The sequence below is a fragment of the Fomitiporia mediterranea genome (assembly GCF_000271605.1).
Source record: "Fomitiporia mediterranea MF3/22 unplaced genomic scaffold FOMMEscaffold_17, whole genome shotgun sequence".
NCBI classification, from domain to species: Eukaryota; Fungi; Basidiomycota; class Agaricomycetes; order Hymenochaetales; family Hymenochaetaceae; genus Fomitiporia; species Fomitiporia mediterranea.
The window spans coordinates 268,526-294,933 of NW_006760402.1; the positions used below are offsets into that span (position 1 = coordinate 268,526).

General features: G+C 43.3%; 6 protein-coding genes across 6 annotated transcripts; 4 read left to right on the forward strand and 2 right to left on the reverse strand.

Moving 5' to 3' along the window:
• Nucleotides 1-1,960: 1,960 nt before the first annotated feature.
• FOMMEDRAFT_114422 (MFS general substrate transporter) lies at nucleotides 1,961-4,307 on the forward strand (the record flags this gene model as incomplete). Its single annotated transcript, XM_007271438.1, has 15 exons — nucleotides 1,961-2,174; nucleotides 2,245-2,363; nucleotides 2,433-2,534; nucleotides 2,593-2,686; nucleotides 2,742-2,893; nucleotides 2,955-3,108; nucleotides 3,168-3,199; nucleotides 3,254-3,347; nucleotides 3,400-3,544; nucleotides 3,610-3,710; nucleotides 3,768-3,891; nucleotides 3,951-3,964; nucleotides 4,019-4,068; nucleotides 4,127-4,219; nucleotides 4,281-4,307. The coding sequence occupies 15 exons, from the start codon at nucleotides 1,961-1,963 to the stop codon at nucleotides 4,305-4,307; spliced, it is 1,515 nt and encodes a 504-aa protein (XP_007271500.1).
• Nucleotides 4,308-4,746: 439 nt separating this feature from the next.
• On the forward strand, nucleotides 4,747-10,635 carry FOMMEDRAFT_171165 (MFS general substrate transporter; the record flags this gene model as incomplete). The annotated part of the gene is made up of 30 exons (XM_007271439.1): nucleotides 4,747-5,129; nucleotides 5,202-5,289; nucleotides 5,353-5,446; nucleotides 5,502-5,647; nucleotides 5,709-5,957; nucleotides 6,017-6,110; nucleotides 6,171-6,315; nucleotides 6,382-6,482; nucleotides 6,541-6,664; nucleotides 6,719-6,732; nucleotides 6,802-6,851; nucleotides 6,905-6,997; nucleotides 7,324-7,559; nucleotides 7,619-7,632; nucleotides 7,694-7,743; nucleotides 7,796-7,855; nucleotides 8,227-8,457; nucleotides 8,511-8,663; nucleotides 8,721-8,843; nucleotides 8,876-8,969; nucleotides 9,026-9,224; nucleotides 9,286-9,481; nucleotides 9,541-9,634; nucleotides 9,690-9,834; nucleotides 9,901-10,001; nucleotides 10,060-10,183; nucleotides 10,232-10,245; nucleotides 10,311-10,360; nucleotides 10,414-10,506; nucleotides 10,559-10,635. 30 exons carry the CDS (start codon nucleotides 4,747-4,749, stop codon nucleotides 10,583-10,585), a joined length of 3,585 nt encoding a protein of 1,194 aa, XP_007271501.1. The 3' UTR covers nucleotides 10,586-10,635.
• Nucleotides 10,636-17,987: 7,352 nt separating this feature from the next.
• On the forward strand, nucleotides 17,988-18,661 carry FOMMEDRAFT_137149 (uncharacterized protein; the record flags this gene model as incomplete). Its single annotated transcript, XM_007271440.1, has 2 exons — nucleotides 17,988-18,114; nucleotides 18,171-18,661. The coding sequence occupies 2 exons, from the start codon at nucleotides 17,988-17,990 to the stop codon at nucleotides 18,659-18,661; spliced, it is 618 nt and encodes a 205-aa protein (XP_007271502.1).
• A 551-nt stretch (nucleotides 18,662-19,212) lies between these two features.
• FOMMEDRAFT_137150 (uncharacterized protein) lies at nucleotides 19,213-19,684 on the reverse strand (the record flags this gene model as incomplete). Its single annotated transcript, XM_007271441.1, has 2 exons — nucleotides 19,213-19,400; nucleotides 19,462-19,684. The coding sequence occupies 2 exons, from the start codon at nucleotides 19,682-19,684 to the stop codon at nucleotides 19,213-19,215; spliced, it is 411 nt and encodes a 136-aa protein (XP_007271503.1).
• A 648-nt stretch (nucleotides 19,685-20,332) lies between these two features.
• On the forward strand, nucleotides 20,333-21,141 carry FOMMEDRAFT_161982 (uncharacterized protein; the record flags this gene model as incomplete). Its single annotated transcript, XM_007271442.1, has 4 exons — nucleotides 20,333-20,373; nucleotides 20,433-20,590; nucleotides 20,662-20,811; nucleotides 21,086-21,141. 4 exons carry the CDS (start codon nucleotides 20,333-20,335, stop codon nucleotides 21,139-21,141), a joined length of 405 nt encoding a protein of 134 aa, XP_007271504.1.
• Nucleotides 21,142-22,173: 1,032 nt separating this feature from the next.
• FOMMEDRAFT_97148 (uncharacterized protein) lies at nucleotides 22,174-23,290 on the reverse strand (the record flags this gene model as incomplete). Its single annotated transcript, XM_007271398.1, has 4 exons — nucleotides 22,174-22,324; nucleotides 22,517-22,542; nucleotides 22,728-22,785; nucleotides 22,866-23,290. 4 exons carry the CDS (start codon nucleotides 23,288-23,290, stop codon nucleotides 22,174-22,176), a joined length of 660 nt encoding a protein of 219 aa, XP_007271460.1.
• Between the last annotated feature and the right edge of the window lie 3,118 nt (nucleotides 23,291-26,408).

Consider the following 26,408-nt stretch of genomic DNA (forward strand, 5'->3'; position numbering starts at 1 on the left):
TGCTCGATGGGATCACGAGATGAAAACGGAAAAGTAGTTTCCATCAACGGCTTTGTATGGCCGAGTCCCGCACCTCGCGCATCGAATCATCACGTTCGCCATGCACAGCTGCGACAAATTCAATCACGAAGGACAACAGATGCTTTTCTTTTACTTTTCATAAGACCTGCTTGTTGGTCTTAGCCACATCGAATAGCAACAAACGTCCCCTCCACCATCCCAACCAAGCATGAACACCAACGGTCCGGCACCGAGCTTCCCGACTCAAATCCCTAGTACGCAATCCTCGGATATCGAACATCCTCGTTCGCCACCACCAGCATTTCCAAATCCTCACAATGGACCGTTGACGGGTAACTATCCACAAGGTATGCATTCGCGGCTGAAGTCGACAGTAAAACCGCTTTCAAAGCTGACGTACATTTTTTCTTTTCAAAGGACCTCCGGGCATCTCGAGGATGTCCTCACCCCCGACTCATGGTCCTCACGGCTCAATTTCCCATCCCCCACCATACGCATCTATCGACCCTAACACCATAAATAACAATCAGCCCCGGCCTCATAGCGGTATGCCTCCCAATGGACGACACGGCGCTGAAGGAGACGCAGACTCTGTAATGTCTTCGCCTGGGAAGGAACGATTGTCAGGACCGCGCATGATGGATACTTGTCAATGGTGAGTTTCGGTTGTTCTTGTATTTACACCTGTATCAGCTTTTTATCTCGAGCGTCACATACTTGGGTTCAAAATCACCGTGCCCACAAAGTACTGTAACGGATGGATGGCTAACTTGATTTGTTTGTAGCGTTGCTGGGTGCTGTGCCTTTCTAACGTGCTGCTCGCTCTGTTGCTTCTAGATCCAGAGATGATGTCGCGATTTATCATATACACTGTACATATATCTTTGGTGTGAAGCATATCGAATCTAATGATCTCTAATCGGAGTCGACCAATAGAATTGCTGATAGCATTTCCTTGGTGCTGTTATGAGGACTACAACTTGAACATACTACAGGAAGGGAATACTACATCAAAATCTAGAAGCCCACTAGATCATACTGGGGCAGATAAACTACATTCAGGTATCATCAGTGACAGGGATTATGCCATTGGGCAATTCTGGAATGCAATTGCTGGCTATTCAGTAGGATTTCCTACTGTTCGTCCGGAATTGTATTTGACACAATTATCGTCGTTATCGGACACCTGGCATCTTCGGAAGGTTTGTGCATTGCGCAACCCGAAGGAACGAAAACAAAAACGTTGACGGCTCGTCAGCACTTAAGGAGAGGGAAACAGGCAATACACACACAGCGAATAAAATCGGAGGTATGACTTTTTCTTTGCCTGTGGCAAGCCAGTCTACTAAGCGTATACCAACGGGCGGTCCACGTTATGCTCACGTTTGTCACTCATCTCTGCGTCTTTACCACCACGAAGCGCTTCCGTTACCGTCATCGAACATTCCGAGCCACGTCCCATGGGAGCATTGCAGGTACATAAGAAGACGTTCGAGAATGTGTTACTTCGCAAGCTAATTCAAGTGCGTCCGCAGTTCGGCAAGCATCTCAGAAGGTGTCCGCCGGACGGCGAGTGGCGCGGGCACGATTCGGTTTGCGCGGTGGAACGTGCGTGCCAGGAATACTATTCTTGCCTCCAAGCCAATCGGTCAGGCTGTTTGGTACCGGACCCATTTGATTGAGCTTTTGCGGAACTCCATTGCAATACATACGTTAGTAACCAATCGCATTATCGCTGAAAATGAATAACGAAGCCTTTGCATCAGGTTCTATTCTAAAATAGCATAATTTAATTACAGGTCCGGCTTTCCATCCAGTTCCTTTTAATAAGGCAGGTGTCGTGACAGAGGAGCCTGGGATAACTTTCACCTACTTGTCTGAATACGAATAAACCATTCAAGCTGGTGCCCTGAACGTGTTCGCTTTCTCTCTGACTACGATGAGTACCATCCAGCGCGAGGGCAGCTCTGAACATGACGGATCTATCAAAAAGCAAGACATTGAAATAGAGGAGACAAGAGTTGCCTGCCAGGATAACACAAGTAACAGTGATGAGGAGAAGAGTTTGGTGATCTCCGTCCAGGAACGGAAGCTGGTTCGGAAGCTTGATAAACGCATTTTACCAATCATTTGCTTGATGTACCTCTTTGCTTGTGCGTCGATAGATCCCAGTTTAATGTTATGTAGATCGTACTGACCTACTTCACTTATACCCATTTATAGTCCTGGACAGATCAAATCTGGGCAATGCGCGTCTGCAAGGACTACCTGAAGATACTCTCCATGGCGATCCGACAGGGAAACTGTATAACTGGGTTTTCTCGGCTTTCTTCTTCTCCTATGTAGGTTTCTCTCTGAAATCCAGATGAATGTGAATAGATAGGCATGCCCCACTATGCGTTTGTCTACAGATCCTTTGCCAAGTTCCCCTGGTCATAACGTCCAAGTTCTTTCCGCCTCGTCGCTGGCTTGGATTGGCAGTTATTGGATGGGGAATTTGTTCGACACTCATGGTTCGTCCGTAGAACATTCAGCATTTTCGATGCATGCTGAGCAATGGAGACTTTCTAGGCCACAGGATTCAACTTTACTGGCTTGTTCATTGATCGTGTCATGCTTGGCGCATTTGAAGCCGCCTCTGGCCCGATAATACCGCTTTATCTTTGTAATTCGTATGTCTTCTATAGACCCAGACTCAACGCTAAGTATATTCTTTCCAGCGTACTTTTATACCAAGCACGAAATCGGTTTACGGCTTGCGTATTATCAGACTTTCTCCGCTATTGCAGGTGTATGCGGCGGATTCATCGCTTTCGGAATCCAAAACGCGAATATAGCGATTGCGAATTGGCGTCTCCTATTCATAGTCGAGGTATATGCCCTTTTCTTAATATTACAATAATTGTCGATTTCCTTACGTACATTCCAAACAGGGAGTCCCTGGGATGCTCATGGGAGTAATTGCTCTTTTCGCCCTGCCGGACAGACCAGAAATGACGCATTTCTTTACGGAAGACGAGCGGAGACTAGCAATGGAACGCCGGACACGCTCGATCAGCGGAGACGTCGGATTCACGGTGAACAAATGTTCGTACAAATCATTCATCAAGCTGGGCATTCCTCGCCTAAATAGCGAATCCTACCAGCTCACATTCGGGCTGGTTTCAAAGATTGGAGGGTAAGCATTCCCATTGCTTATGGGAGCGGCTTGTTAATTGGCATATCATGCTAGGTGTACATTGGCGGTGTAGTATTTTTCGGGATAAACTGCTCGTTTGCATCTATTTCGGCCTTCCTGCCTACTATTATCAAGACTTTCGGTTTCAGTGCGCCTAGGTTTCTCACTGCATCTCGTGCCAGCCTAACGGGATCGTTTAGCAAATGCGCTTGCTCAATTGCTCACCGTCCCGCCTTATGCCGTAGCCGCCATTGTAATGATACTTACGTCTTATACTTCCGATCGGATCCAGAATAGGGGCCTTCTTATGTCCGTCGCAAATGCAGTTTGCGCGATTGGATATTTGTGGGTCGATGGATCGCTTTCCTGCCTCCATAGAGTCTATGCTTCTTACACTATCTGACATTTAGGATTCTATTGGTCGAAAGGACAAATCAACATGTTCGTTACTTCGCTGTGTTTTGTATCACTAGCGGGGTGTTCGCCGCTATTGGGCTCATAATAGCGTGGTGTACGTTCGGAATTCTCTCCTTATAAAGGAATAAACCAGCTCATAAGTGACCTTTAGATGCCCACAATCTTGGTTCGGAAACCAAGCGTGCGACAGGCATTCCTCTGTTCATGGCGATCGGCCAATGCGGGAGTATCCTTGGTTCGCAGATATTTCCGTCAACGGAAGGGCCACTGTACATGTGCGTTTTCTCACCATATTCACCTTTTAACCAATGATGATAGTAATGGCTGATTACAGACGAGGATTCGCTGGTAGGTGGACGTGTTCTGGTACATTAGGATAGCCCTTTCATGCACTTCTATTAGTGACCTGCGGTCTTGAATTTCTTGCTGCCATCTGTTCCTTCGTCTTGTCGGTAAGCTTATAATCGACGAGTATCATCCATCTTACCACTTGACATAATGGGTTGGAAGATTTCATACTTCCTAGATAATCGTCGACGTGATCGCCTCTATGGAAAACCGAAGCCAGATGCAAAGGTCGATACGAGTGAATTAGCCGATAAGGTGTGCCGAAATATTTATTAAATCAGACAAAATCGGATATTAAACGCACAAATTTACGTAGGCACCTATGTTCAGATATGTGCCTTGACGTCGCAGAGGTGAACCTGTAGTTTAGTCGTGCAAATATACGATTGTTGGTCGTAGATTAGCATGATCATCTGTTTACCGCGTGACCGATGGATAAGGCGGCAAAACTCATTGAACACAATCGGAATATATCAACTGACCCAACCATCAGTTTGCTTGGTCAAAAGTATCGTTAAAAAAGCGGAAGAATTGAGATTTTTAAGTTGAATCGGAGCCTGAATCTGTTTGAGTGAGCAGCGGCCCGCGTTGAACACCTGCAACTTTGTCCAAGAGATTCGACGCTAGAATGGCTCTTCCAATTCCTGCCCTGGCTCTTTGTTCACTTGCGAAAAATAACTTAAAAGTATTGATAGAAAGCCTGGGATAATTCTCACTAGATACGATGCGAATAGACCGTTCATGCTTGCTTGTTGGCTTACACGCCCCGTTCTTTTATCGCTATGAGCACCACCAAAAGCAACACAGCCTTTACAAAGGACGGCTCCGAGACAAAACACGAAGCTGTTGTACAGGAGGAACATGTCGTTTTCCACGACAATGTTATTTTCAATGGCGAGGAGAAGAACCAAGTGGTTTCCGACGAACGAAGGCTCGTCCGGAAACTCGACAAGCGCATTCTACCAATCGTCTGCGCAATGTATCTTTTTGCTTGTACGCTACGGCTAGTCGTACCATTTCAAAAGAGCCCACTCAATAACCTTGGCTCTTTTATTCTAACAGTCTTGGATCGAACAAATCCGGGAAATGCACGTCTTCAAGGACTCCCAGAAGATGTCCTCCACGGAGATCGAACGGGAACTCTATACGATTGGATTTTTTCCTCGTATTTCTTTTCATATGTGTGTTCACCTCGACATTATTACCCAACGTGATAAAGACTCAAAACTTTTCGCAGGGTCTATTACAAGTTCCCGCAGTTGTGGCGTCAAAGCTTTTCCCACCTCGACTATGGCTCGGAGTGGCTGGTATCGGATGGGGAACATGTTCGACACTGATGGCTAGTCTCAGCTTCTGCTGTAAAATAAATTTCTAATGAAAATGGACAGTCCACCGGGTTCAACTTCACGGGCCTGATGCTTGCTCGTATTTGCCTCGGAGCATTCGAGACTGGTTTCAGTCCTGGAATTCCTCTTTATTTGTGTCCGTCCTTAAAAGTCCATATACGAATCTCATTTCCTGATTCCTCTCGTCGCAGCCTACTTTTATACCAAACGAGAAATCGGTCTACGCTTAGCATACTACCAAAGTTTTGCTGCAGCCTCTGGCGCATTGGGTGGACTAATTGCATTCGGAATCCAACATGCTCGCGCAACCGTTGCAAGCTGGCGCCTTCTGTTCATTGTCGAGGCAAGCTATCCTTTTCGGCTAATTATTACGGGTATTCACGGTCTTTGGCATGCAGGGAATACCCTCGGTGCTAATGGGAGTCATAGCCTTGTTTTTCCTACCCGACAGACCGGAGATGACACGATTCTTCAATGACACCGAAAGAAAGATCGCAATGGACCGTAGGAATCGGGCCATTAGTAGTGACAATGGTTTTGTGATAAATAAGAGTACGCATATATTCCTTTCCTTTCCTTCGTCGGTCGGAATGTTAAGTGGTATTGACCGCTTAGCGCATATCTGGGCTGCTTTGAAGGACTGGAGAGTATGTTCCTTCTTATGTTAATCTAACAGAGCTGACTATTTGCAATCTATCTCGTGCAGGTGTATATCGGTGGTGTGGTTTATTTCGGCCTTAACTGTGCTGTTACATCAATTTCCGCTTTTCTGCCTACCATCATCAAAACGTTCGGAGTCTGTGAGCTTCTAGTCAAATTCATTTAGTTAGTATTTACGATTAACGATTGCGGTGATGAAGCGGACGCGGTCGCTCAATTACTAACGGTCCCACCTTACGCTGTTGCAGTGGTCTTACTGATCCTTATGTGCTATGTTTCTGATCGCACCCAGCATAGAGGGCTTTTCTTGTCTGCGGCAAGTGCCCTTAGCGCAATCGGATTTCTGTGAGTGAAGTAGCCGGTCCCACTATTCTTTACTGGTCTAAAATGAGGCTGTTTCGACAACTTCAGGATTCTTCTGATAGTCCGGACGGACAAGCGCGTGCGCTATTTCGCTGTCTTCTGCATCACTGCTGGGACGCACGCGGCGATTGGGATCATCCTGGCATGGTGTTCGCATGCTTCCGACGCCCTTAGCTGAACGGCAACTAATCATGATCTTGTTCTCAGACGCTCACAACCTGGGTTCAGAGACAAAACGTGCAACAGGCATGCCGATGTTTATGACGGCAGGACAGTGTGGAAGCATACTCGGATCGCATATATTCCCTTCTACGGAAGGGCCTGAGTACATGTGCGTTGCCGTGTTCTTGCACTTTTCATGTGCTGAGATTGTCTACATCTACAGAAAAGGATTTGCCGGTGAGCTGAAACTTGCATATGTACATTGAAGTAACTAAATCTGATTCTCGGGTAACTGCATAATTTGAGTGACTGGCGCACTCGAACTCGTTTCGGTCCTGGGTACACTCATTCTATCAGTGAGCCGCTATATTAAGAGGACCCGCGGGACGCTGACTGCTGTGGCATTCAGTACTCATACTTCTCGGACAATCGCCGTCGCGATCAGCTGCACGGGATACCAGAGCCTGAGGAAAGGGTAGATACGAGCGAGCTGGCTGATAAAGTGCGTTAGACATAATATTTTGGCGGCTGTTCACTAACTTTGCATCAACAGGCACCAATGTTTAGATACGTGACATGAATGACCATGAATGAATTCGTACAGCGTATGGGCTACATTCAGTGTATGAATTGAGCTTAGCTCAATATGTATGAATTGGGTTATCTTCCGCAGAGCGATGCGTCTGAGCAAGAGGCGGCACCCGTGGTAACTGTGGCTTCACCGGAGCAAACATGATTCTCGCGTATGTTGAGTAGGCCTATGCATGCGAGGGAACGTCAATTAGAGTGGGATCAGCGTTCGCATGTAAACTTTATTGTTCACTGAAGATCAGCCAAGGGAAATCCAATACCTTAGGTGACTTTTCTCTGGAACCTGCATCTGGACATGGTGCAATCAATGTCTTCTTAAGAGATCAACCAGATTATTGTTGGCCTGTTGGCGCGCACAATCTCGGATCGGAGACAAAGCACGCAACAAGTATTCCACTGTTCATGACCATCTGCCAATATAGGAGTATCCTCGGTTCACAGGTATTCCCGTCGACAGAAGGCCCACTATGCATGTGCGTTCTTTCACCATATTCCCCTCACTAGTTATGATCAACGTGCTCTCCGATTACAGGCGAGGGTTCGCTGGTAGGTGGGCGTGTGATGATGCAGTAGGATAGCCCTACACGCACTCGTTTTTATTTTATAGTGACCCGTGGACTTGAATTCCTTACCACCTTCCGTGCCTTCGTCTTGTCGGTAAGCTTGAGTAGTATTCTCCGTCTGACCAATTGATATAATGGGTTCGAAGATTTCATACCTCATAATCGTCGACGTGATCACCTCTACGGAAAATCGGCCAATGAGGTGCGTAGGAGCTCCTTAGTAAACCGGCACTTCTGAGATATGCTTGGCGGCCGCGATTAAGCATGATCACCTGTTTACCGTGTGACCTAAGGATATGGCAGCAGACTCCATTGAACATAAATTGAGTATACCAACTGAGTCAACCATTAGTCTGCATGTCTGAAGGAAGTATCATCAAAAAGGTGACCAGGGAAAAAATTAAACCGGAGCTTGAATTGATTGGTGATTACTGCCGGCCCGCGTTGGTTTAATACTTAGTCCAAGAGGTTCGACCTTCTAATTCCTCTCCTGGTTGTTTGTTACCCTGTAAAAATAACTCAGACACATTGGTAGGAAGCCTGGTATACTTCTCACTTACTAACACGATGCGAATAGACCGATCATGCTTGCTTGTTGGCTTACACGACTCGTTCTCTTACTGCTATGAGCACCACCGAAAGCAACACAGGCTTTGCAAAGGGCTTCGAGACGAAAGAAGTGGCCATTATAGAGGAGGAGATTGTCGCTTATCACGATAACGTTGTTTTCAATTGCGATGAGAAGAACCAAGAGGTCTCTGACGAACGACGGCTCGTCCGAAAACTCGATAGGTGTATACTACCGATCGTTTGCTTAATGTATCTCTTCACCTGTATGCTCAGATTAACCTAAGTACTTAGCCTGTTAACAAGCTCGAATCTCTTATTATGACAGTTTTGGATCGAGCAAATCCAGGAAATGCACGACTTCAAGGACTCCCAGAAGATGTTCTCCACGGAGATCGAACGGGAACTCTATACGATTGGATTTTTTCCTCGTATTTCTTTTCATATGTGCGTTCACCTTGGCATCATTATCTAGCATGGAAAAGACTCAAAGCTTTTTTACAGGGTCTGTTCCAGATTCCCGCAGTTGTGGTATCAAAGCTTTTCCCACCTCGACTATGGCTCGGAGTGGCTGGTATTGGATGCGGAATATGTTCGACGCTGATGGCTAGTCTGAGCTTCTGCCGTGTGAAAGTAAATTTCTGATCGAAAATGGATAGTCCACCGGGTTCAGCTTCACGGGTCTCATGGTTGCTCGTGTTTTCCTCGGAGCTTTCGAGACTGGTTTCAGTCCTGCGATTCCTCTTTATTTGTGTCCGTCTTCGAAATTCCAGGTACAATCTTCATATGCTGACCTTCTTTCACCACAGCCTACTTCTATACCAAACGAGAAATTGGTCTACGTTTTGCATACTACCAAAGTTTTCCTGCAGCCTCGGGCGCATTTGGAGGACTGATTGCATTCGGAATCCAACGTGCTCGCACTACTATTGCAAGCTGGCGCCTTCTGTTCATCGTCGAGGCAAGTTATCATTTCCACCTAATGAGCGCTTGTATTCACGATCTTTGGTACGCAGGGGATACCATCGGTGCTAATGGGAATCATAGCCTTGTTTTTCCTACCTGACAGGCCAGAGATGACACGGTTCCTCAGCGACACTGAAAGAAAGATCGCAATGGAGCGAAGGAATCGGGCCACCAGCAGTGACGATGGTTTCGTAATTAACAAGAGTATGCATATTTTCTATTCCCTCGCTTCATGGGTCGGAATGTTAAGTGGTATTGACCGCTTAGCGCATATTTGGGCTGCTTTGAAGGACTGGAGAGTATGCATCTCCCTACGTTAATCTGGCGGCACAGACCATTTGTAATCTATCTCGTGCAGGTGTATATTGGTGGTGTGGTTTATTTCGGCTTTAACTGTGCTGTTACGTCGACTTCCGCTTTTCTGCCTACCATCATCAAAACTTTCGGAGTTTGTGAGCTTTTAGTCAAGTTCATTCACACTTACGATTAACAATCGCAATGATGAAGCGGACGCGGTCGCTCAATTACTAACGGTCCCACCTTACGCTGCCGCAGTTGTCTTACTGATCCTTACGTGCTATGTTTCCGATCGTACCCAGCATAGAGGGCTATTTTTGTCTGCAACAAGTGCACTTGGCGCGATTGGATTTCTGTAAGTGAAATAGCCTGTTCTGCAGTTCTTTATTGGTCTAAAATGAGGCTGCTTCGACAACTTCAGGATTCTTCTGATTGTTCGGATGGACAACCACGTGCGCTACTTTGCCGTCTTCTGCATTACTGCAGGGACGTATACAGCAGTTGGGCTCATCCTAGCATGGTGTTCGCATGCTTCCGACACCCTTAGTTGAGTGGCAACTAACTGTAATCTTGTTTGCAGACGCTCACAATCTGGGTTCGGAGACAAAACGCGCGACAGGGATGCCGATGATCATGACGGCAGGGCAGTGTGGGGCCATACTCGGATCGCATATATTCCCTTCTACGGAAGGGCCTGAGTACATGTGCGTGTCTGCATTTTTGCATTTTTCATGTGCTGAGATCGACTATAGAAAAGGATTTGCTGGTAGGATAAAACTTACATTTATCAAAGTAACAAAAGCTTAGTCATGGGTAAATGCTTAATTTTAGTGACTGGTGCACTCGGAATCGTTTCGGTCTTGGGTACACTCTTTTTATCCGTGAGCCACTATTATTAGAAGATTTGCAGAACGCTGAATACCGTGTCATTTAGTACTCATATTTCTTGGATAATCGCCGTCGCAATCATTTGCACGGCATTCCAGAGCCTGAGGAAAGGGTAGATACGAGCGAGTTAGCTGACAAAGTGTGTTGGACATGTCTTCCCGGGCAGATGTTCACTAACATCGCATTTACAGGCACCGATGTTCAGATACATGATATGAACGGCTATAAGTGAATTTGTATAGGTGGATAGGCTACATTCAGTGTATGCATCGAGGTCAGGTCAACATATATACAGTTGGGTTATCTTCCGCGGGGCGATGCGTGTAATAGGGTTGGTGCCGATGTCCCACTCGACCAAATGGTGGGATTTATTGATCCTCTAAATTACAAACGTCTTCGAAGACGCTGGCTTCTTTGAACTGAGTTCCTGTGGTCGAGACGAATCCAACACAGTATAATGTCAACGCCACTGAGACCATCCGTGATAAGTGTAGTTTCAGTTCCCACTAGAGCAAACTTGATTCCTGTGTATGTTGCATAGGACCATGTATGCAAGGGAACATTAATTGGTGTCGGATTACATGCCCAAAATGTTGTGATTGAGACAAGTCAGCATTGGTGTACTGCACGTAGACCTTATTGTTCATTGATGATCAGTAAGGGAAATTCAATACCAGTCTTTTCAATGCTGATACAATTCCTGACTAGTGTACATGATATTCCCAGTTTGTGATGAGAAGAGTTGAACTCTTGCCTAGTCAAGTGAAGTGTTCTCTCACTAGTTCCTTCTATGCCAAGTTTGATTCTTGCAACTGTTTTTAATGGGAATGTATTATTTTTGACTATAACTCATCAAGCATCTCATGTTGCAGTTGATTTTGCAGTACATTCATCTGAAGCCTGGCTGCATTTTGTATCTGTTCTTGTTTGTGAAGGGTAAAGAGCACTCTTATATTATTAAACATATGTTCAGATTGTATGTTTAGCCTTTATGATTAATAGCTTTAATGTAATGTGTACTACAATGTCACATGCATCTGATGGTAATGATGTAATGTGTACTACAATATTACATGCATCTGATGGTAATGATGTTCTGTCATTCTTTGTATTGTCTGCCATAAGACTGCAAACTAATCTACTCCATTATTAATTTAGCTGTGAAATTTTATGGCTATCCTGACTTGCAGACCATCAGAGTCAATTACATTACAGTAGAAAATACAAATGACACTCTCACCATATCAAGAGATGAAATTTGAAGCACAGTAGCACAAGGCTAGAGAAAAACTTGTTATATGTGTGTACCTTCATATATATAATATGAGGTATGAAATGCCTTTATTATTATACACTTTAGACAAGCAAGCCTTAGGACAAATGGGTGATAAGTTACAAATGATTGTTACCAGAACACCTGTTAAAGGACCTGATACTAGTAGGTGCTCTAATAGTCATGATTTAGAGTCAGTCACTGTAATAGGTAGGAGAATATAATTAGTTCTACTGTTTTTTAACATGCTAATATTGTTAATAGTTAAAAACACAGAAACTGGTGATGAATTTTTGAAAAGTAGTAGTGATCACCCCTTTTGAGTTTGGGAAGATATCCAATCACAGCTTGATATACAAATACAGGTAGGTATAAAGAGTGACTACACAATCTGTTTTGAAAAATAATCTGAATTGTCAAAATTCCAGAGTTTAAAAATCAATTAAAACTGTCCTGTATTCTGTAGAATATACATATTATAAATAACACTGAAAATGCTTGAGAAACCTCAATACTATACAATACATGAAATTATTGTTCATTAGGCTACTGCCTTTTATTTGATGGCTCTGAAACCTTGTAAAGAGGATAGAGAGTAGTAAGGTTACTATTAGGAAAGAGTTACATGTAGAGAGATTGACATTCTAGACTATCCAGGAAGAGGAAGAATGACAGTATGTGTGATGTTTGACAAACTTAAGTAAAATAAAAATAAAAATGAGTGGATGGACAATGTGGCTGAGTGCTTCTTGTTCCTCTGTCTGTGACATTGATTGTCCACAACTGAATAAATACTGTCTCTCCCTCAACAATGGTAGCACTCATTCCTTCCAATTACTACATATTACTAGCAATCTTAATACACAGAGATGCAACATGCATACCTTTTAACCATACAAGTTCACAACTGTGAATGTTGGAGTAATGATGGGCAGTACAATGTATGGCACACAAGTAACCACAGGCATGTCTGGTACAAATCCTGCAATTGCCTAATAACAAATGGGTCAGTACTAGGTACACTTCCAGAGCATCATATCCCCAAAGCATGTTTCCCATCTGTTCTCAATGATTTCCTTCTCTAATCTCACAATTCTATTAGCAGGCATGAGTACATACCTACAACAGGTACAGGCCATGCTCTTCAAGCTGCAACAACTACTCAATCTAGTGTACTCACTCCTATAGTATTTACTACTTCTACCACTACTACTGGAACAAGAGTTGGAATGTACCCAGCTGTGTTGAGACACAACTGAAGTCATTTCTGGTAGTCAGTACATATACAAGTGCAGCTGAAGGTCCTGCTAGACCCAGCAGACTAGTGGGCAAACATGTTGTCAGATATTTCAAGTCTGTGTACAATAGTACAAATACAGGTGCTGGCTTGCCTGTTAATGTCATTCCAGTGCCTACAGTGCAAGGTACAAGGGGATGGTGTATAAGTATTATGACTATTTGTATGGTTTATGAAGTGGAGAGAGAGCTGACAAGGAATAGGAATGTGGATGTAAATGTGGAAGACCCTTTCAAGTTTCTAATTCAGCTTTGGTAATTCTGACAAATGTTCTGCACAACAGTTTCCCATCTTTCAGCTGTCCTACAGTTTTCATACCCAAGGGCTGCATGAACACTGTATCATCAATACCTGTTGTTCAATAGTAGCTACTGTAAGAGTATAGCCACTTACATACATTATTCCTATCCATTACAGTATACCACTCATCCACATCATCACCATCTCTCATCTTCTATGTATCCTTGTCACACTACACTGTACATTGTGCACTCCACACAAACTAGTGTCCATCAATGAAAATTATTCCATTGTGAAGGCTTACAAGCAAGCTGGCCAACAAAGTGTGTTGGAGTTGTCAAACTGGCATCAGTTCACTAACATTGTATCCACAGACACCAACGTTTAGATACGTGACACAAATAAATATAAGTGAATTTGCATAGTGGACAGGCAATACCTAGTATGTGCCCTGAGCTTGGGTCATTATTTATGGAGTTGGGTTATCTTCTGTAGAGCGATATGTCTGGCCAGGTTGATGGCAATGCCCTTCAAGTAGCTTGAATTATTACTCAAAAGGCAAATACATCGAGAGAGGGTCACCGCCACAAAAGCTCTGGACCTGAAATGCTGTAGCATTCCCTCGCTTGTCGGATTGCAAACCTGTCTGAAGGATTTGGCTCCTTTGAATCGAACACCTGTGGCCCAGAGTCCAGACAACTCCTGCACCATGATATCAACGCCACTGCAACCACCCGTGATAAGTGTAGCTCCAGTTCCCACTGGAGCAAACTTGCCACTCGTACATGTTGCATAGGCTCATATGTTGGACACACGTAAAACATTCCTCAATTAGCATAAGATGAGATTCTGTACGTTTCATATCCTGAGATGGTTCAGTGTAGTTATTTTCCAAGTACAAGTAAAGTGAACTTATTACTCACTGGTGACCAGCCAAGGAATTCAATACTGTATAGTCCCTACGCTTAGGAGTATTGCAATATCATTTTCTTTGTTTATGTTGCAATTTATCTCCATTGAATCAAATGCTGCAGCTCAGACAATTCCTAAATAATGTACTACTGACGCCACTGAAAACACACTAGGATGAGGATGGAATCGTCATATACAAGAATTACTTGACATTAGTGCAGAACAGTGTGTATGATCAATTGATTAATTACAACCCCTTCATGCGAGTGTAAATGGGTTTCTACAGAGCAAAGATATCATGGTCTACTTTCCTCAGTTGTGATGGGAAGAGTCGAACTTTACCCTAATTGAGTGGGATGTTATTCTTAGTAGTACAGCCTTGTGTCGAGTTCAATACTTGTTTGCTGTTTTTGATGGGAATGTATGTTTTGGTCAGAATTCATCAAACGCATCTAATATTGTGATTGATGCACACTAGTAGCACTACTGTACTTTTATCTGGAACTTGCTTAGGTTTTGTACTTATTCTCGTTGATAGAGTGTACGAGGCTCTCTTTCTGGTTATTTTCAGCTGGAAATGGAAACGTTTCGGCCATGATGTGATTTAGGCAAACATTCCCTACCACAATATAAAGGATATGATCGGATCACTGTTTAGTTATTTTCATGAAATAGTTTTGATGTGATGTATACTAATAATAATATATCAGCTGCTTCTGATGGCAATGATATTCTGTCAGACATTACATGTCAGGTATGAGGTTGCAAAGCTGTCTACTTCAGTATAAAATGGCTGTGAAATTCCCGAGTTATTTTCCATATCAATTAAGAACAGTTGTGGAACTTTAGGACTATTCTAACTTACAAGCTATCAAGGTTAGTTACATATTAGTAGAATTTGAAAAGCATGTCAAGAAGAAGGGAAAGTTATCTTGCACAACAAAAGCTACTCACAAGTGCTGCACTTAAAGACTGTATGTGTCCTTTAGTTTACATAATCTATAAGTGATTGACAGTCTTGAATATACTTTACATTTCAGATAAGAAAACTGTCTTGAATGATGAGAGTAATAAAGATATAAAGATTATAGTCACCAAGGTTCCTTTACAAGGACCTGGCATGGCAGGCAAAGAAGAAATTAAGTTAATAGGTAAGAAATACAAGTACTAGTATTTCTAAACAATAATTGAATACTAAAACATTACTAATAGTTAAAAATACTGGAAATGATCAAGAACTGATAACAAGTGACAGTGGAATAACAGATACTTACCAGGCCTGGCAGAATCTTCAGCAGAAGCTGGAATCAGCATAATGTAAGAATCTTTTCTTCTCTTATTTTTCTACTATCTGAGCATTATCTAACTATATTTATATAGGATAAGTATAAGATGGTTAACTGAATAACAAACTGGCTAAAGAGAAACTGATTTTAGTACTATTTGTTAAACATTAGTACTCTCCTGTCTGGTATTTAAATTAGTATGTTCTTAATAATAGTCAGGTCATTACTAATTTACAATTAAATACATTAAAGAGCTAAGAAAGTTGATTACTATAAGACTGTGACTGTCCTCTTATAATATGCATCATTAATTAGATACATTAAATACAATTGAATAAGTGCTTTCAGTTTACAGGCATGAATATATACTGCTTGTACAGCTAATTTGATTAAATGAGAGTAATAACTCAATAAAAATTTGGAGGTAAAGACTGAGTACATTAGTTCAAATGAAGTTTATCACTGTTTGACCATGTAGATACGTTCTGTATTAATTATAGGGTAAATTAGCTGAAAAGGGCGTGTAAATAATACTGTAAAGATGATAACTTATGATTCTGAGTCATTTATCCAGACTCTCCTTGACATTGTATATTCAACAAACTCTACATTACAAGTGCTCCCAGTACTCTCTTTCTGTGATGTTACAGTAATTGTCTACAGACAAATAATTATTTCCCCTTCCTGAACGATTCAATTCCCGATTTTCACTCCTCCAAATGACTTCATAGTATCAGTAATTCCAAGTGCCTACACACATCTGTATGTGCAAGTGCACACAACCTTATAACTGTGAATTCCTGAGCAATGATGGGTAGTAATACAGGAGGTTTTGATGTACAGAATAGGAATCACTGCAGGCATGGCTGGTACAAATCCTGTAATACCCCAACAATAAACAACTCAGTTCTATACTCCTGGAGTACTGTATTCCTAGTGTATACTTCTTACAGTAGGTATTAGTGTACAGAGCAAAGATATTACTATGTACATAATGTTGATTCCCTAGTTGTGATTGGAAGATTCGATCTTTTGCCTAATCGAACAAAGTGTTATCATCCGTTAGGTTTTCTCTTCGTCAAGTTCAATCCTTAATGGTTGTTCTTGATTCGGATGTACATTTGTGGCTGAAACTCGTCAAATATGTCCAACGTTGTGATTGAGGTAAGGCATACTGTAGTGCATTTACATGAAGTATGGTTAGGTTATATATTTATTCTTGTTTATAAAGAGTAAAGTGCTCTCTCTTTAGTTATTTTCGGAAGAGAACTAAAAATCTCAGCCATGAAGTAGTTGTGTAAATGAAGGTCACCATTCTCTATTACTATCAAACGTACTATATTCGGATTGCACATTAAGTAACAATGATTGATAGCTCCGATGAGACGAAAACCATGACAACAGCTGTATCTGATGGTAGTAACGTTCTGCTGTTCTGTACATGTCTGCCATCAGATTGCAAAGTAGTCTACTCTAGTATAAAATAGCTGTGAAATTTCTGCATTATTTTCTTATCAACAAAGAACAGCTGCAAACTTCAGGACTACTTCAACTCACGGGGTATTAATATTAATCACATTACTGTAGGAAAATACAAAGAATGGGAAGAAGAGACAGCTATATTGTACAAGGACAGATCAATGCCAAACAAAAACTTGCTGCATGTATGTACCATTATATACATACATATATAAAATACATGGCATGGCCGGTTTTCATAATTGTGCGCTTTAGACAAGAAGGCCTTAGGACGAGAAGGTGATGAAAAAATACAAATGACTACTACAAGTGCACCTGTTGCAGGACCTGAAAAGAATGGTGCACAGATGATTACTATAACAGGTAGGAGAATATAATTTAGCCCTACCATTTCGAGATATGCCAACATTATTGATAGTTAAAGACGGTGACGAAATTTTATTGAGTAGCAGCAGTGAAAGTACTGCTCAGGTTTGGACTGATATTCAAACGAAGCTTCAATCAGAAATCGGTAAGATTTTTACTCTGGGCTCCCTCTTTCTTATTTTATTAATAAATAATGACTCCATCCTTATTGCTGATTCATGCCATTTAGATAGCCGCAAGTAAAAAGATAGCCAACTGGTTAGAATTAGTTTGGTCGAACAATGCATTTGATAGACATTAGTGCAGTGCTTTCTTGTGCTTAGTATTAGTGCAATCTATTATCCGCATCATCAATGATCATACTGCGTTGTTGGCTAAATATAGTACAGTTATGAAAATTACGGTCATAGTCCATAGCGATGTACCTGACATTGAGGAGCCTAAACTATAACTATGACATTTCGAGTGTCGTGCCAGCCAAGGACAAAAAGGCAAGGAATGAGTAGTCTGCCTTTGTAGAAATGTACAAGACAAAATCAATGTCACGTGCCCGGGAACTCGACCTCCTCACTCCTCTTGCCGTGACGTCGATTGTCCACGGCTGAATAAATACCGAACTCTTGCTCAACAATGGCTGGCTTTCTCTCCAACAACAAATGGCTGCATACTATCAACAATCTCAACTCGCCACTCCTCATCGCGCGTACCTGCCTACTTCCGCAGGTGCAATACCCTACAACCCCGCAGCCGTGAATTCTGGAGCAATGATGGGTAGCAGCACGGGTAGTACAATGTACGGCACAGGAATGACGACAGGTATGGCTGGTACAAATCCTGCAATTGCCCAGCAACAAATGGGTCAATACTACGCGCCTGGAATGTCGTATCCGCAAGGTAGGCTTCCCATTCGTTCTCGATGTCTTCTTTCTCTCATCTCACAGTGCATTTAGCAAGCATGGGTGCATACCCACAACAATCACAAGCCATCGCTCCGCAAGCGGTGACGACTACCCAACCCAGTGCATTCGCTCCTATGGCATCCACCGCTTCTACAACTACCGCCGGAGCAGGTGCCGGAATCAATCCTGCTGCGTCACTAGGAGCTGCAAACCCGGCGGCTGCAAACACTGTCGCCGAAGGAGAAGCAGAAGCCGAAACTGAAACAGCAGAAGCAGCAGGTGGTGTAGGTACCTGCTGGGGCTGCTGCGGTCCCGCCGGCGCTCCAGGAGGTGCAGCAGAGGTCGCTGCTGGTGGACCCGTTGGTGCATCCGCATCTGCAGCCCCAGGTCCTACTGGACCAGCTGGACCAGCAGGCGAACGTGTCGTAGAATATTTCAAGTCCGGCTACAATAGTGCTGCTGCTGGTGCGAATACGGGCGCTGGGTTACCTGCAAATATCTTTCCGGCGCCTGCGGCGCGAGGTGGTGCACAGGCGTTATGATAATTCGTATGGGTATGTGAATGTGTTTGTTCGTTCGAATTCTTGGTCGACTATCCTGACTACTGTTTGTTGCACGACAGCTCTTATAACTTTTGGCCGTTCTACAGTTATCATGCCACACGAGCGGTGTGGACATTGCACGTTAATACCCCGTCTTTTATTGAACTAAGTGGAGACTATTCAAAGAGAATTGCTGCACATGCATTGTTACAACGCATCGCTGTATACCATTCATCTATTTCGCTCCAATCTCACATATTCCTTGTATTCTTGTGACAATAGTCTGTCTATAATACACTCCGTGCGATAAATGTCCATGAACAAAAGAAATTTCTCTGAAGGTAGCATGCAATGAGTAGAGCAGTGATTGGCTGCTCAGGCAAGTTCCTCGTACAACAACAGTAGTAATAAAATACTAGTAGTACAACACAAATAGGTACATCGACTTCAAATACATACCAATTACAATCTGAAGTGAAGACATTAACATTAAATTTTCAAAGAATTCGAAGTGCAAAGATGAGGTATGAAAGTTATGATGATGAAATGGATCAAGATTGATGGATGAATTGGTCGGAAGCAGGGATGTAAATGCAAATGGTCAACAAAGAGGTAGGAAATCCAACAGAGAATCCAGAGAACCCATACGAAACTCCAGAAACAAAGCAGAGCAGAGCGACGTCAGCAACATCCATCATCTCGATGCCTATGTCTGTGTCGTCGTCCATAATAACTCGCCCTGTACCACACAGTGCCATCAGTCCTCTCGCTATCATGCAAGTATTACAACTACCACTCACCCAGTTCCACAACAACCAGACCCACAACACCCATCATCCCTCTGATACCCATACGCATTGTATCTATCATCTCCACAACATCCACAACACCCATCATCCATATTTCCATACCCATACCCATAATACTGTGATCCATAACTCCGTCCTCGGTACAGCCTAGACAGTCTCTGTCGCGGAGATAAATAACTATACGCCATCGGCGCTGTATATTGCGGTTGAGCATAGGTCACCACCTGTCCCGCTACACCCGCTATAATAAATAAAAATAAAAATCGAAGCATTTCTCAGTATACTATTATTTAAAAAAAAAATACGAACAGATAGATGAACAGATGGCACGCACGTTGGTAATACCCTGTACTCGGTGCATAATACCCATACGCTCCGGGGCTTGCGATACCACCGGTATACTCATTATACGGTCTGACACTTCCGCCATATTCCGAGCCACCATAAACTGACCCGCGACCGAAATATCCTGACCCGCGCCGTGAGTTCCAAGGGTAGTAGGATCGCGGGGGAGAAGCGACGGGTGAAGTTTGGTAGTATACGGACATGCAGATGGGTCGGAGGTAGTTGAAAGGGTTAAAGGTTTGGAGGGTAGGGGTAAGGGTAGGAGGTGACGATTATTTCGTCGAATCGTCGATCAATGGTAATCGGTCGCAGACTCGCAGGGATGAAGTCGAAGTCACGACCACAGATACGAAACACGATAGCTAAATACAGTATCCCCCCGCTCGAGAGATCGGAAGGTTGAGTAATCGCAAGTGGAGTCGGTCACCGGTCAGATGCCACTCAGCCCGCCTTGTCCGTCTCGTCAGTCGTGTCGTGACTCTCTCTTACTCTCTGTCTCTCTGCTCGAGGCTCGAGGATGGAAACCGCAAGTCGCAAGCAGACCTCGATCGCGTGGAAGTGTGTGTGTGTAAACGTTCACCAGACAGACACTCACTCAGCCTCGCCGTTTCGCGCAGGCGGAAGAATCAGGAAGTAAACCGGAACCAGAAAGCAAAAGCCACGGGTGTTACCTTCTATCGTTTCATTTCCCATTCCCTCCCGCTGCTGCTGCGCGTGTGGAGCTCAAGTAAGAAACAAGAGTCATGCGCCGACCCGGTCTCCCAGTCTCTGTACGGTCCCAAATACACTATAATATGAATGTATGTCAGTCTATGGTACTAGTATGTATCGACGATTGTATAATAGACGGTCTTCGGCGCGAAAACGAGGCGCATGAGCACGAGACGAGCACGAGACAAGACAAGACCAATCAACCCAGTAAACCGACCAAGAATGAATTAGAGGGCCATACTTCCGTAGCTTCTATAGACCTGAAAGCAAGACCCGTGCCAGACGGTCAGATGCTCTGCTCATCGGTTCCTCTCTTGGAGAGTTCAAATAGTCCAATACAGTCCAATCCAAAGCAAATCCCGAGTCAACATAAAAAAAGTCGCCGAAGTACCTCGCCGAAATAATGATGTCAGATACAAAGCGCCCTTCGTTTGACTGGTGACAGATGGGTCCTAAAAGCGATGCACCCATTACTATTGCATCGGGGATAAACCAGAGCAAAAACGCTAGAGAATCACAAGCCAAAGCCTGTCTACTGAATCCGACGCCCGTTCGTCAGAGCGTCCCGGAATCGAATTCCGAGTCCCGAGTCCCGACTTCTTCCCTTCATCCTGAGCGAGTCATTTCAAGGCCAAGAGATGCTAACTTTCGGTGAGAGTGAGAGTAAGAAATAAGAAGTGGGAGGTGAGCGAGTAGTAGTTACTACTCCCGGACATGGAGGTTCTGAATACAAAAGCTCTGTGTTCGAACGGGGCTCGTTATTACAATTTACTGGACTGGACTGGAGCAATCAATTATTCAATAGACGCGTCTTTCCTGTCTCAGTCAAGTGTGCTCCTTACACGTAAAGGAAATGTCCTTATGCCTATGTTGCAGAGTTCAAGCCAATTATAAGAGAGCAACATGCAAACTAAACGTGAAAAACAAAACCAGAGGCAAAGGTACCACGTCCGAGTCGAAAATGAACCCAAAGAAAGAAGAAAACGTTGTATATATACTGTAATATATAAATTAAAAGCATAATAATTTAAACAGGTACACTAAAAAGAAATTTGAAAAATGAAACAGTCCTATCACAACTTAGCAAGCTATATCATAAACATTATGCGATATCATACCACTCTGTAATAACAAGAAAAAATGACGTCTAGAGACTTAACTACTACAATCTTTAATACAAGGTATAACTTTCCTTCTTCTTCTTCTTCTTCTTCTAATAAGTATCTGTCTTCTGTTTTCGTTTCCTCCAATCGGGTTATCTTGTCTTCTACTTTGTATACGGTTGAACGGATGGATGAATGGAATCAATGGAAAGACGCGTATTGGATGCGCGATGCAAGATGATGCGGAGCGAATTTAAAGCGGCGAAAGAACCTCTTTACGGGGTAACGCGGGGTGAACGGGAGAGGAGGGAAGAAAGGGAAGAGAGGGAAGAGAGGAGAGGGTGCATGAGGGAAATAACGTGGACTTAAAGAAATGAGATCGAGTTCAAGGAATTCAAGAAGTTAAGGAAAGTGGGACGCCGTCGGATAGCCAATCGCCAAATCGAATCGAGTTGAATCGATGAGTCCTGTTTACACACCACTCTCCGGGTTTCCCAACCTGTCTCCTCATCACGTATCACGACCTTCCCCCTTTTTCAGCTAATTAACTCTGTGTCGCAATCCTAACCTCCTCAAACAAACTAACCACACTCAACGCCACGGTCTCCCGACTCGCAATCGTCATTAACCCCGGTACGCCACTCGCTTTTTCGAGCGCTATGGGTTGTCTCGAATCTCTCCTACTTGAATCTCGCCTTTCTCTCCTCTCGCTTGTGTTTTTTTGATCTGTTTTGTCTGTTTTCTCGGATTTGTTCCCCTCTGCGTTCGTATTTGCATCGGTTGTGGCGGAAGGCGACGGTGAAGAGGAGGAGGGGTTAGAAGACGAAGACGGGCTAGAGGAGGGTTCAGAGGAAGCGTTAGAGGGGGCGGAGGGGGTAGGGGACAACGTGGCGGCGGTAGCGGCGTATCGGATCTATCCATCCATAATGACAATAGGAGTTCAGAAGTTAGAAGTCAGAAGTCAGGTGTTAGTGAGAAATGAGAAATGAGAAATGAAGAACACATGAGCGGGGTTAAATGAAGTCGAAGCCAAAATCAGAAGAAGGGGAGAGGGAAAACGTTGCGGAAGCAAGGGCGGGAAATGAATGAATGACTCACATGTACCCTGAAGCTGCCGTCACTCCTATGTTTTGGACCACAAATTGAGCTTGTCCATCTATCAATCAGGAATGTAATTTGCCCATTGTCAGAATAAGTGGTCAGAAAGAAGAAAAATAAATAAATAATGAAACGTACTGCTCATCAACAAGCACATTCGCAAGCAACGGACTGGCATGCTCAAGCAAAGCCAGCCGACTCGCTCTCAAAAGCTTCTCAACATCCACACCATCCAAGCAAACAAACTCCTCTTGAATCTCCAGCCTCGCCAACTTCCTCATCACCTCTGGTACCAACCCACCATGTGCATTAAGCAAGGAAGAATGCGTTTGGGGTTCGTCACCTGAGGAGGAGTCGATGTGATGCGCCTTGACCTTCTTTTGGACGCGTCGAAGCTTGACGAATATTTTTGCGACGTGCGGGAAGGTCAGGTGGTGATGGAAGCCTCCTGAAGAAGACGTTGAGGTCGACGTTTTTGACACTTGCGGCGGCGAGGCAGCAGTAGCAGTTCCCGCAGCGTTGTTCTCCTCTGGATCAGAGTCCCCGTCGGACTTGTCATTCATCGACGGAGCGGAGACAGTGCGGCGTTGTTTCGGTGCAGCACCACCAGGATGAGGCTCGCCGCTGCTAGACTCGCCACTATCACCAGTAGTAGTATCAGTCGCATTGAAATCAGCAGTACTGGCATGTCGTCTGGATGCGATGATATTGACGACAGCTTTTGGCGGGGAGAGACCCAGGTGGGGGAACCGTCTACGTCCGAAGGACGAAGCTGCTGTCTGTGTTTGAGTGGCGGTGGACATGATGATGGCAGGAGACAAGAGACAAGAGACAGACAGACAGAGCAAAGTAGGACTAGAGGAGGAGGAGGAGGAGGAGATGAACACGTTAGCCGCTTGCCCTTTTATTGCCACACGTGACTTGCATTTGCTTAAGTCCATTCGTCCGCCGGCAAAGCTTTTTGTCTCTCTTAACGGTTGTCCACCTCCTGTGTTGGTTTCATATCCCGTCGCTGGACAGTCAGGTCAATCGTACTACCGTTGTTACCCCCGGCTACATCTCCTCGATGCGTAGTCCTCCCTCGTACATCGTTACATTTGTATGATCATCATTCAGAATCTCAGATCCTACCCGTCGTCATCATGATATCAATGCTCCTCTATTCTCGCTTCGGCACACGGTTACACATAGAGCAAACGTGTTGACACGCATGCAAAGAGGGTCGACTAATCGGAAATGGATAGCGACTCCAAACGAGCAAAGTACAGTACATAGTCGGTCCACACTTGACACGCTTCCGCATTTGGTTCCTTCGAAGCGTCAAATAATAATAACAAATATAAATATCAATATTTGGCTCATATAAGGATGTGATGTCCTTGGGGACAAAGGGCTACCAGCCTGCCAAGGCTATAATTTAAAATATTCTTGGCAAGGGCTGCTCCTTGAATTAAGCTTATTAAAGAAGACGATCCGAGACCGAGAACGTTGTTATTCAAAGGCAAGATGAAATATCTTTTGGTAATGGTGATCTTGCAACAGTTTTGTCCGTCTGTAGATGCTTGACCAACTCAAATTGTCAACACACCGGATATGGCGATTTTGGCCATATATATGCAAGATTAATGTAGAAAGTGAGACATATCCAAATGTGTTGTAGGAAGTATGTAAATTGAGACACTATACTATACTAATAGGTTGCCCAGTGCCTCCACCCTACAACAATGATGCCCTCAGCTTCTTACCATATTAAAGATTTCAAACATGCAAAATACATTGAACCTGATCTCAATCTCAAAGAACCAGATAATAGTCTGGCTTGTGCTCTATAAGCTTGTATAGAGGAACTAAGATGAAAGTGTATTATTTTACAAGAAAGTAGTTTAATGTGACAAGTACAGGATGAAGCATGTCCAAGTCTACAAGGATATGACTGTGCTCAAATAAGAACCTAATACAGCTTTCCTCAAATTATGTAGTAAAGGGAGTCATAATTAGGGATGGATATTGTTAGATGATACAGATAGTACAGTACATTTTATAGCTTAAACTAGAAGAGGCAAATAAGAGTAAGGAGGAGGAGGAGGAGGAGGAGGAGGAGGAGGAGGAGGAGGAGGAGGAGGAAGAGGAAGAGGAAGAGGAAGAGGAAGAGGAAGAGGAAGAGGAAGAGGAAGAGGAAGAGGAAGAGGAAGAGGAAGAGGAAGAGGAAGAGGAAGAGGAAGAGGAAGAGGAAGAGGAAGAGGAAGAGGAAGAGGAAGAGGAAGAGGAAGAGGAAGAGGATATTAACTTGGATCTACAGTACAATCCCTTTAAGACTAATCTCTAACCATCAGAAGAGGTGCCCTGTGTAGTAGTGTCTAAAGGACCTAGTATTAGTACATATGTCCACTTATACTGTCCTGTTTTGTTTGTGTTAACCACAACCTCAGGAAAAAGTCTATTTATAGTCTACATTCTTACACTGTACCTCCTTACTTATTAACCTACTATATAGTAGGAAAAATTGGATCAGGTACTTGTGTTTGTTAATAAAGGAGTTTACTCAGCTCTATTGTACAAGGATCTGTCACTTTACATTCCTAAGAGTGCTCTCTAACTATCCAATTCTAGTCTGGATAGCTTATGTTCTAACTATTACTTTATTAACAACCTAGTCATATTAAAGGGAGTCAAACTTTTGCATTTTACATACTACTGTAAGGAAAACATTACATGGCTCAACAAGTGTCCATTTATATATACAAGAGTGTATATAGAGCAGTGTACTCTAGAAGATCTTATCTGTTAGTACATTGTGTCTTACTTTTACTCTTTTTGTGTGAGTGGGTGAATTAATGAGCATTTGGCATCCAAGATCTCTAGTACAATACAATCTCAGAACAACAGATTAAGGAGTTTGTTGAGCTCTATAGTCTATTACTACTTAATACACACAAATACACAAGCAATTTGGCAGAGTTAGAGAAGAGGATCAAGAACAAGGTCATGTCCCTTACTGAACAGTCACTATCTAACACTATTAGTCAAGTATCTAGTATTGTACTAGTATTAGAAGTGGAGGCACACACTTTACATAATATATTCTGTATCAAACCAGAGTCTACAAATGCAAATGATTACATAATAACAATACACACTGTGACACAAGACATATCTATGAAATGATCCTTCAGTGTTTCAAGGAACTTGAGTTACAAGCTGTTCAAGTTGTTAGACTATTGTATCCAGCTGTATGACTGCAACTGTAACACTAACACTGGCTCAGTTTCATTACCACAAATAATATGTAATATGAACTAGTTGTACTTATCTTAGTCTTATATAGTAGTGCTACAAAATAAATTTCATTACTGTATGAAAACAACAGTAAATAATGGATATTTTTAAAGTAAAAACAAGTACAGAGTAAGTTATGTTAGTACAGTTTACTCTACTTCATCCAATTTAATTTTTTGGTTCTATCTACTACAGTTAGAGTTGTGTGCATAGTAGTATGTATATATGTTTGTAAGATAAATGTATTAGTCTCTTAGTTGCTGTTGTGGTCATACAGCTGGATATGGTATACAAGGTGTTTTGTGTAAATGAGTTGTCAAGAGCTTGTGTCAGCTTCATTTTTGAGGACTGGGTTATTGACAGACTTCCTAAAGGCAGTAAATGGTGCTTAGAATCTGGATACTA